The sequence below is a fragment of the Pongo pygmaeus genome, chromosome 1, assembly GCF_028885625.2.
Source record: "Pongo pygmaeus isolate AG05252 chromosome 1, NHGRI_mPonPyg2-v2.0_pri, whole genome shotgun sequence".
Lineage (NCBI taxonomy): Eukaryota > Metazoa > Chordata > Mammalia > Primates > Hominidae > Pongo > Pongo pygmaeus.
The window spans coordinates 218,436,453-218,447,517 of NC_072373.2; the positions used below are offsets into that span (position 1 = coordinate 218,436,453).

The 11,065-nt window shown below is 48.3% G+C and overlaps 1 protein-coding gene across 2 annotated transcripts; it reads right to left on the bottom strand.

Annotated features, from left to right (window-relative positions):
• Positions 1 to 249: 249 nt before the first annotated feature.
• PRAMEF12 (PRAME family member 12) lies at positions 250 to 4,402 on the bottom strand. 2 transcript variants are annotated; one of them, XM_054485125.1, is made up of 4 exons: positions 4,327 to 4,400; positions 2,998 to 3,294; positions 2,038 to 2,613; positions 253 to 1,147 (listed from the first exon to the last, which is right to left on the bottom strand). In XM_054485125.1, the coding sequence occupies exons 2-4, from the start codon at positions 3,282 to 3,284 to the stop codon at positions 586 to 588; spliced, it is 1,425 nt and encodes a 474-aa protein (XP_054341100.1). In that variant the 5' UTR covers positions 3,285 to 3,294; positions 4,327 to 4,400; the 3' UTR covers positions 253 to 585. The 2 variants fall into 2 exon arrangements, with proteins under 2 accessions (XP_054341107.1, XP_054341100.1); XM_054485132.1 differs by having other exon boundaries at positions 250 to 1,147; positions 2,998 to 4,402.
• Positions 4,403 to 11,065: the final 6,663 nt, after the last annotated feature.

Sequence of the window (11,065 nt, forward strand, 5' to 3'; positions counted from 1 at the left end):
TGGTCCAGGCCCTGTAAGTGCATCTCACATATATTAACCCATTAAATAGACAGATGCCCAGAGAGAAATTTTAAAAAAAGGAATTGAGCAAAACGATCGCATTCCATTTTGATGCCTTTATTTCCTTGGGCTGAACCTCATTAATTTTGGAGAACTTAGTGCCTTTTGTCCCCTATGAGTAACTTGAGATTGATTCCTTAGGTTAAAATTGTTAAGCCAGGTGAAGCAATCATGGAGGACACCAGACAGTTTCCACTCAGCTTCCCTTTATTTCTGACTGTTTCTTTACAATCATCCATGCAGGGGTAACTCTCTCATGTGTCTCTCCTACCTGATTCTCATTCTAGCAATTCAGATTCCCATTTCTGATTCTCTGGGACAAAGGTCTCTAAAGCTCCTATCAACTCCAACTCAACTTTTCCCCCAGTCCCACCCCTCCTGCATCCCCTTTCCTTTCTCATTCACACTGAGCAGGCTTCTGAAACGATGGGTCTGTGCTCCCTTTAACATACACTCATGGCCTAGGTTTCAGCTCCCAAATGACCAGAAGAAAGCTTTAAATATACCCACCCTGATGGCAGGCATTCAACAGAGGCAGTGACTGGGCTCCAAGTCATAGGAGGCCCTGATGCCACAGCGAGGGCAGGGGACGGTGCTGAACACAATGATCTTGGGCTGCCTTAAGTCCCTCAGTGTCTTCATCAGCTCAGCCCCAAGTTCAGCAAATCTCCCCCAGCAGAGAGCACCCTGGGCATCATAACTCTCCAGAGGAGCAGGATACAGCTCCAGGCTTAGCTTGCTCAGCCCAACGGTGTGGCGCAGCAGGTTCTCCAGGGCGGCCATGGAGATGAGGTTCCCACAGAAGCTGAAGGTGCTGAGCTGGGAGCAGCGGCTCAGGGCAGGCAGGATGGCGCTGAGTTGGGAATCCACGATCCCACAGTCCTCTAAGTCCAGGGTCTGCAGGGTGGCCTCAACTTGCTCCAGCAGAACTGCGAGGGGCTCAGGGCTGAAATGGGTCAGTGCGATGCCCCTCAGGTCCAGCTCTTTTAGCTGACGGATGCTCGGGCACCAAGAGAAATGCTTCAAGTCCGACTCTGACAGCAGGCAGTCGTTCATTACAACTGTCTCCAAGGGGGCCTGGAGACACCTGGGAGAGAACAAGAAGGAGTTAGAGGGGAGTGGTGGGGAAGACCTCAAGGTGAGAGATGACACTTTTCACAACCCAAGGCTGCTCTGCTTATCTGAGGATAGTTAGCACCTGGTGTGTGGGAATGGAGACTGCTCATTCAGGGCAGACCCAATCAAGGCTCAATCCTTCACCATCACTCGGGTGACTGGGTCAAGTCCATGAACTCTAACGCTCCCTTTCCTCATCTGTCAGGTAGAAAACCACATCTCTGGGCCACAGGAGCCCAATGGAGACACAAGCATAAATGACAAACCCAGGCAAGATCCCGCAACCTCAGTTGGGGTGGCCAGGCTGCAGGGGACCCTGACATGCCCGTACCATCAGCAAACCATCTATCACTTTCACCATTCTTCACTCCTGCTCCCTCACCCTCTATTCCATCATGTTTTGGAGCTCAAAACATTTTACTGACAGAGGGAGAGACAGGATTTTACCTGTTCACTAGGCAGATGAGGACAGACCTCATATTTTAAAATGGAGGGGTGTGATGGACATTCTCTTCTTTAGTGCCCTCTTCAACTCCCCATTTCCCATCATCTTAACTTAGACACACATCCTCGGGAGGAATTCACAAATGCACCCTCACTAGATCTAAACCCTGCAGTAGCTTCCTAGCATGACAGCCTCTCTATAGCATCTAGCCCAGGAGATCCCGCTGGCTTATTGGGATGGATGCGTGATACCTATTTCAGGACAGAGCTGCCAACAGGACAATGCATGGACATTCTAGTGTCCCCTTCGCTGTTATCTCCTCACAAGCTGGCTCACAGTAGATACCCCCTGGTGTTTACAATAATAAAGAAAGGCTCTGCTGTGGTCTGCAGAGAAAGCTCACCATCCTTCCTCACCTGAGCAGCTGGTCCAGGTGGCCTTCGAGGAAAGAGACAGAGTGCATGTAAAGCTTCTGGAAGTAGTCCAGCTTGAGGAACTGAGAGGTGAACCAGGTGACAAACTGCTCCTTCCTGTCTAGGGGAATGCAGGCAGAGACATGGATGTTGAAGAGAACAAGTTTGCGGAGATTCCTCATCTGGCCCAGGTAAGGGGCAAACCTTATAAGAATGGACAGCTCCCAGGGGCAGCACACTTCCACCTCCTGGATACAGTCTAGCTCCACCATGTTCAGGACCTCTGTGATCCTGTGGATGGCTATTCCAAAAATCTGCAGCTCCTTGCAACACACGTGCAGTAAGCCTTTTCTCCGATTGCCCCACTCTAAGAAGTGGGTGAGGCATTCATCCAGCGTCCCATTCTTGAAGCAAAGGTCTAGGATCACTGTCAAGGGCTGCTGCCCACCTGGCCTTAGACAGTTCCCTGCTGTTCGTCTCTTACTCAGGGCCTCTGGGGAGGTTGCAGAAACTCCAGACCATATGCCCCAGAAGTTCTCATCCACGTTCCGCAAGTCCAGCACTTGAAGTTTCCACCGCCTTTGGGTAAAAGAGAAGAGAGGCTCCAAATTTAGGAAGGATTTGAGCTTTTATCCACATCCCAGACATCAGCGACTCTTCCCTGCTGCTTCTCCCACTCTGTCTTTTCTCCATCCCTCTTTCTCCTTGAAACCTGCCTGGTCCCCACTGCTAGTGCCTTCAATTGCCACTGGCAGGAGGCAGGTTCCTGATCCTTCAGTGGACCCTGCATGGTGAGCAGTCCTTTCCCAGAGGAGCTGGACAATGGCCAAGGCCTCTCTGAGCTTCCTCCCCAGCCACATCAGAAGTCTCTGGGCCACCCTTGGGCCTCCCACTCCTTCTGACCCAGCTAACCCTACCCTGGATGCCTGGGCCCTCCCCACCTGGCCAGCTGGGTCACCTCACCTGGGGCGAACCTTCTGGGCAAGCAGTGCATCAAGCCCCTCTAGCACAGCTCGAAAGGTCTCTAGATTACACGACTTCATCAAGGAACCTAGAGGAAGGCAGGTGAAGGGCCAGGCCTGGACCATAGTTTTCAGGGTCTCGCAGCATCTCCTGGTAAAGGCCCCCATGAACAGTGAGGGAAAGAGGTCCCGGGGCAGCTCCTCCAGGGTGGGGATGGCCAAGGCCCGGTCCCTCAGCAGACTCTGCTCAGCCAGCTCCAGGAGTCTGGGTGGGGCCTGGAGGCTCATCCTGATGAATCTAGAGAAAAAAACATCATTCTTATGGCAAATCACATCACTTCATCATCTCCTAGTGCCAATATCATTGCTCTCGTAGAGGTGGAAAGGTAATTAGTTCACCCCAATTCCACTCTGCACTTTCTGGACACAAATCCGTAATTCTGCCCCTGCTGGTACCGTGAAGAATGTCTTCCAAACAATGAGGAAAGGCAAGGTGACCACTGGCCCATTCATTTTCAACCATTACTGCGCTAAATCTCAGTAACACCGGGAAGCATTGCTGAGAATCCTGAAAGCTAAGCTCCACCTTTTTGAGAAAATATTTCTTGTCACTTACTACCCTAAAACAATGGGAACGAGAATGTCCTGTGGCCCCACATAGCCTACATTCTCAGTTCCCACAATTAACATGCTTGCAGAAGACTAAAGGGACTCCTTGGAATCAGTGCCATTATTTTTTATTTTGAAAAATTGTAACAAGAAATTGTAAAAACAGCATGAGAGTGTTCTAGAGCTGTGAAAGTTAGAGATAAAAACACTAACTCTCAGATGAAGATTCCAATGTTGATCTCTTACAGACTCACAATGACCCACTTTGGGATGGCATCTAGGGGAAAAAAATTGATCCCATGTTCAGAACAAAGACTCCACTCTTGAGAATGGTTTATGGAATATCTTTAAGGTTTTAGTAAAAATGAAGTCCTAACATGTAAAATCACAATGCCACCAAATCTATGAACTGTAATTTAAGGGCACAAAAACAAATAATTTCAAATGTCGTGAAATAAAAATTCAACCAGTTGTAACTTTTTAATATCTCTAGTTAAAAAAAAAATGCTTCGATAAGAATTTTGAAATGACAAAAACCAAGCACAAATCAAATTTTGGGGGATGAAGACAAAACTACATTTAGAGGAAAAATCAAAGCCTAAATCTGTTCATCTGAAAACAGACAAGAAAATTCTCTCTGCCACCTTGGGCTGCATGTCAACCTCCCTGACTGGCTGGCTGCAGATCAGATGGGCTTGACCCTAAGGAGGTGGTGACTTACCAGATCTGGACTCAGTTTGCAGGGTGCTGCAGCCTCTCAGAGAACCAAGCAGTAGCTCCAGGTGTCAGGGCTTTGGGTCTCTCCTGTGCACCTTTGGGAGCTTTTCTGGACCTTTCTAACCACACCCTCCCCATCTCAACAACCAACTTCCAATCAGAAAATGATGTCTGATTAGATTCTGAAGTTCCACCCAGTTAATCCTGACTGAGTTTGCGACTTTCTTCTGATTAATTGATTGGATCAGATAGACGTTTATGAAAGTGAAAGTATAAATAATAGGGTGAAAGTCCACAACTCATTCATTCCTTTATTCCACAAACACTGATGGAGTTTGACTGACATGAGAGCTTCATAGTGATGCAGGAAAGGGTTGAATCTGTTTCTGGCATTTGACAGAAAAAACAAAACCTGAAGGTATCTTTGTTGGGGGATCTTTGGCCACATAAACATTATCAAAATATCTCAGAGCTAAAACAGCTCTAAGAAGACAGTAATTTCATCCCTCAGAAAGCAGAATAAATATCTGTGTATCCAGTGGTCACCTTGGATTTATGCTTTCTAACATGGTAGATCATATGCCCATTCAGGTGGCAGAGGGGAACCACTGAGGGTGTGATTGATCTCAAGACGAAGGTCCAGGCTTCTCCGGAGGAAATTAAGCCAAAATTACAAAGTGAGGTGGGGGCTGGGCAGGATGGGACTGGGTGTTCTAATGGGACCCTGGGAAGGAACCAAGACAGCATAAAACATGGTGGGTATTTTGTGGGGGAGGAGACGGAAGGATTGAAAGACTCCATTTAGATTGAATTCAAAAAGTAAAAAGGAAATAATTACAAAAGAGACACTGCAGACTCAAAACACAATATTGTCTTTGAGGGCATGGGACGAGATACAGTCTTGGTACCCTCTAGAAGGTAAAGTGTGTTTACTCACAAAAATGATGGGCACCCCTCAGAAAACCAGCTTGGGGAGATTGAATCTGAGATTGTGAGCTGGGGCAGAAGCCAGACAGCAGCACAGTGGCCAGGCCTGGGAAGGGAGACTCCCCCAAGCTGGAAGCCACAGAGGGTGGAAGCTGTGGGCTCTGAAGGACGTGGGGGAGAAATGCACAAGGGTCCATGTCTCCCTGTCATGGCGCTATGGTCTGGAAACCTTTCCTTTAGACTCAGGGATCTTCCCACAGTGGAACCTTTCCCAGCAACCCTCAGGCCCAGGCATTTCCCAAGGCCCTTCATCCTCATCAATCCCATCAGCCCCTTTCCGAGTATATTTTTATCATTAATGTTTTCTCATCCTTAAAGTCCTCTCTTGTCCCTAATATTGAACATAGAGATTCTGATCAGAACAACAACATTAGGCATATGAAGAAAACTCAGGCCAGGCACAGTGGTCACTGGAGTCCAGGAGTTTGAGACCTGCCTGGGTAACATGGTGAAACACTGTCTCTATTAAAAAAAAAAAAATACAAAATCTACCTGGGCATGGTCATGTGCACCTGTATTCCCAGTGACCCCATAAGCTGAGATGGGAGGATTCCCTGAGCCCAGGAGGTCAGTACTGCAGTGAGCCATGATCGTGCTGCTGCACTCCAGCCTAGAGTGAGACCTTGTCTCAACAGAGAGAAACCCAACAGAGTGAGACCTTGTCTCAACAGAGGGAAACCCAACAGAGTGAGACCTTGTCTCAAAAAAAAAAAAAAGAGAGAGAAACAAAATAAGAGAACTCAGTTTTTCTGTCTTTAAGCACAGTGCACATTTCCCCACAAAACCCAGAGCTCCGTATCATATTGCAAGCTCTGTAAGCTTAGGGATGGCTCCCATCCTGGGCAGAATCACACCGTGATTTTTCTGATGTTTTGGGATACAAAGTAGCAAGAACCTCCCCCACCCCAGAGAATCCTCCAGACCTTTCTCTCTCGTTTTTTGTGCCACCCAAACAGCTCTGAGATGCCACTGGCCACCAAAGCTGGAGTTCTTCAAAGGATATTCTCCATCTCGGAATCTTTCTGGAAATGTTTTCTCTCCACATTTCTGACCTCACTATCAATGCCTTATGTGTGCAATCAAGTGAAACTGAAATGTATTCAGTGAGGCTTTTACTTCCCAGCCCCTTGCTTTGTGAACCTGAGGCTGACGGTGAGCTCAGCACCAAGGATGGTCGTGAGCGTCCCTGTTGACTGAGTATCCACGAGGCACAGCAGGGGCTGGTACTTTTCACCCAGCTCTCCCTCACAGAGACCTCACCTCTCCCTCCCAGTGAACCTAAGGTATGTTGCTCTTTTCCGCATTTTTAACCTGGTGACCCTGAGACTCGGCCAGGGAGAGGAACCTGCCCATGTTCAGACAGCAAATGATTGGCAGATCCCTCAGGTGAGGGCTCAGAGGATCTCCCAAGGGGTTCAATAACCTAAATGTTAGAAAGAACTGATTGACAGGCTTTTCCTTCCTACCCAATTCAGGGAGGCTTGCACCACCCCCAGGACCCCAGTGAGAATCCTGCACTTGGGGGCTTTTCTACCATATCCTGTCACCTGTTCTTCTCAAGGTGCTTGTCTGCTGCCCAGGTCAGAGCAGCCTTCGCAGTTCATCTCAAGGAACCACCTGACCCCTTCCCCACTCATGGAATTCCCCACTGGGATCTCAAAGTTTCCCCCAGGCCCTTGCTCAGGGTCTCTAGAATATTTCTGAGCTTCTGTTTTCCTCTCCAGGTGCAGCCTTTTCAGCTCTAAGGCTGGGCCAGGGGAGCCTGGAAAGGGTCAGGGCAGCCCACCCTCTCTGCATCTCAGGAACATCAGCCCATCTCTCCTGGACCTTGGAACATGGTTATGATGCATGGATACCCTTTCCCTGTCATCAGCAGTAATGAAGGAATTCTCCCCAAGTTCTACTGAGGTATTCTGGTGAACATTGCAAGGCACAAAGCAGGGAGCTCCTCAGCTGCTGCTCTGGACCTAAAGAGGCACCTGGGACTGTTGCAGGGTGATCTTGCCTGGCTTGCAGAGGAAGACCTGACTCCTCTGGTTCTCCTAGGGGTCCCAGGCTGATAGGAATCCCTGGGAGAGTTTCCAGGGCAGGGACCTTCCCTTTCCAGGCTCCCCTGGCCCAGCCTGAGAGCTGACAAGGCTGCACCTGGGATGTGATAAGTGTGTTTTATGTCTGAGTCAGGTCACTTCTTGCCCTACCAGGGGCTGCTCCTTTTTTTCCTCCAATAAGGATCTGAGGAGAGGGTCACCCTCAGAGCAGACAGTTGATGCTAGGGAGGTGCTCATAGCACCCTGGGGGTGGGGGATGTTCTTGGGACTCACTGCAGGCTGGACAGAGCCAGAGGAACTAAAGGAAAGAGCAAAGCCAAGTCAGGGAGTGAGTGGCCAGAGGAACTAAAGGAAAGAGCAAAGCCAAGTCAGGGAGTGAGTGGCCAGAGGAACTGATGAGGCTGGAATAAGGGAGGAGGAGGGAAGTGGCAGCAGGGCAGGGGCCGGGTTCTCTGGCTCTCACAGAGCCGTGTCCCTGAACAGCTGCAGACTTGTGTCTGAGACCCTGGGGGGACTGGGGCCTGGATATGACACTGAGTTCCCAAGGCCGTTTGTGTGCCCTGGTCTGCATGAGGTTCCAGGGGCTGCCCCACCCTGCCCCAGGAGCACAGAGTCAGGCCAGTGAGGAGTCCTGAGGAGGGAGAGCAGGTGGTGAGCGTCCATCCTGAATGCAAACACAAGGGACAGGTCAGAGGGAAGCAGCCTTGGCGTGTGGCCAGGGGAAGGGATGCTCTCTGAAAATTGTGCATTTCTGTCTCCTCGCTCATCACAGCCTCATGGAACAGGGAGGATTAGGCTTTTCAGGAGGGAATGAGGCAGAACGGAGTCAGGCCCAGAGTCCCTGTCATCCAAGAGACCCAAATCTCCTCCTGCAAGCCAGAGGAATGCCTTGGGGCATGGAAGTCAAACCAGGGCCCATCAGCCTGCCTAGCACCTCCTTGTGGAAGGAGAAGGTGCACATTGATTCTTGGTCAGAAAAATCCTGCCATGTCCAGTGCTGAGGAGCATCACGAGGGCCTGGAGGGGAGACTCTGGGTCAAGTTTTCAAGGAATATTCTGGCACATGTGACCCCCCCAACACGCAGTGCCTTCCTCTCCTTCCTTTCTCCCTGATTCATTCAAAAACCTTTACTGAGTGCCTGGGATGTGCCATCTACTATTCTGGGTGCTACTGAGGAAGACAAACAAAAAGCAAAGAATCTGGAAAATGAACTCAACAGAGTACACGTGGCTCAGCACGGCAGCCCAGGTCAGAAAAAAATGACTGCGCAAGATGAAATGTGCAGAGTGATCTTAATAATCCATGGGGAAAATGACAGATGTCCCATGTCCTTTAATCACTTTTTGTTGAATATTAAGAACTCTCTCACTGCTGAATATAAACAGACAGGTAAGTGGAAAACATTAGTAAAACTAATATTTATTAAGTGCAATGTGATTCAAAACACTGAGAATCCAAGGACTTTATTTTTTTGAAACAACTTGCCAAGGCAGTTTGAACACTGGTCATCTTCCTCCTGGGCACAACACTGCAGAGGCAGCCAGTGTCTTCTCCCCCTTGGAGAATTCTCCTACTTCCTTTAAGTTGGGGTGGGCCAGGGAGTCTGGAGGAGTTTGTTCATCTTGAGTTGGGGGTGTATGAGGAGTTGGTGGGGTGCCTGTGGCCACACCCCTGGCCTCTGGGATCAGGAGGAGACGGTGGGGCCAGGACCCAATCCCTGGTCTGTGCTTCAGGTGATCCCTCTCTCTCCTTTGGATGTGGGGTTTGGGAGCAGGTTTGGGGTCCTCGCCCATCCCCATTGGCTCTTCTAGGGAAGATACATCTGTGGGACCTGCAGGTGGCCCTGTGCAGGAAGGGATCCCAGAACCCACACAGGTCCATTTAGAGCAAGGTTTCCTCCTGCAGACTGCAGGAACCCTGAGCCTCTTCACAGCTCCCAGAGCCTGGGGTTGGGGACCCACTTGGAGGCAAATGCATGGAGCTTTGGCAAAGGCAGGGCTGCAGGAAGGAAAGGATGCAGGGGTCCCTGGAAGCTCCAGGGCCAGAGGAACTTGAGAGTAGGAGAGGCATCATCGGGAGAAATATCCAGGACTCCTTCCATGCCCTCAGGTCCCAGCAGGTTTTCCTCTCTCCCAACTCCTCCCTGGGCTCTTGCATCTGGGAGTCAGGGCTGGCTCAGCAGGAGCCCTGTTGGGAGTTAGAAGGACATAAGGCCTCAGGATCTTGAGTTCAACTTTTCACATCAACCTCAAATGAGGGATTTTACCAAGTGCCCTCCTGTCCAGAGATCCCAAGTCTTCTTGCTGAACTCCTGGGAGATTTGTCCTGCCAGGGATATGGGAGTTTTACTTTTCTCTGCTATGGGGCCAGCTCATCCTGGAGAGCTGTGACTTTCTAGGTGGTCACCCACACATACACACAAACATACCATGAGGTCATTGCAGCAATGCCCACTGGGCCTGGGGTTCTCCCATAGCTCCCAGCTGATAAAAGCCTCCTTTCCACTCATCTGGGACCTGGGGTCATTGGCTTCCTTCTGTCGCATTTCATCCAGCATTTGTCCTAGTCCCTGCCAATGTGCTGTTTATTTTAATGCTTTGTAATAAAATTCCACAGCCAGAGGCTTGTGCGAGAGCGGGGGTCCAGAGCATCAGGTCTAATGTTTACTATGTTTATTTTCACTGCACAATCTGTTATTCTAAAGAAATTTTACAAATAAAATAGAAATACACAGGCTGCCAGCATTACTCTGATACCAAAACCAGACAAGGACACAACCAGAAAAGAAAACTACAGGCCAGTATCCCTGATCAACACACATGCAAACATCCTCTTTTTTTCAACATAATACTGGAAGTCCTGGGAAGAGCAATAAGGCAAGAGAAAGAAATAAAGGGCATCCTAGTTGGAAAGGAAGAAGTCAAATTAACCTTGTATGCAGATGACATGATCTTATATTTATAAAAACCTAAAGACTTTAGCAAAAAGTCTGTTTCAGTAAAATTGTAGGATACAAAGTCAACATACAAAAATCGATAGCATTCATATATGCCAACAGCAAACAACCTTAAAGACTGTTAAAGAAATCAAGAAATCCCTTCCATTATCAATAGCTACAAAGGATATAAAACACCTAGGAATTTATTTAACCACAGATGTGAAAGATTAATACAAGGAAAACTATAAAACATTGGTGAAAGAAATTGAAGAGGATACTAGAAAAAATGGAAGGGTATTTTATGCTCATAGATAGGAAGAATTAATATCGTTAAAATGGAAATGCTACCCAAAGCAATTTACAAATTCAGTGCAATTCCTATCAAAATACCAATGACATTCTTCATAGAAATAGCAAAAATAATTCTAAAATTTTTATATGGAACCTCAGCAGACCCTGAATAGCCAAAGCCATCCTGACCAAAAAGAACAAAGCTGGAGGCATCACACTACCTGGCTTCCAAATATACTACAAACCTATAGTAACCCAATCAGCATGATACTGGCATAAAAATAGACGTATAAACCAATGGAACAGAATAGCAGATTCAGATATAAATTCACACATTTGCAGCCAACTCATTTTTGACAAAGGCAGTAAGCCCGTATACAACTGGGAAATGACAGTCTCATCCATCAATGGTGCTGGAAAATCTGGATACCCATGTGCAGAATGGAAATCAATCCCTATCTTTCACTGTATAAAAAAT

Coding starts and splice junctions, on each gene's coding strand:
- PRAMEF12 (XM_054485132.1), bottom strand. CDS start 3,284: ATGAGCCTCCAGGCCCCACCCAGACTCCTGGAGCTGGCTGAGCAGAGT. Junction 2,614..2,997: donor GCCCAGAAGGTTCGCCCCAG/GTGAGGTGACCC, acceptor TTTTACCCAAAG/GCGGTGGAAACTTCAAGTGC. Junction 1,148..2,037: donor CACCTGGACCAGCTGCTCAG/GTGAGGAAGGAT, acceptor GTTCTCTCCCAG/GTGTCTCCAGGCCCCCTTGG.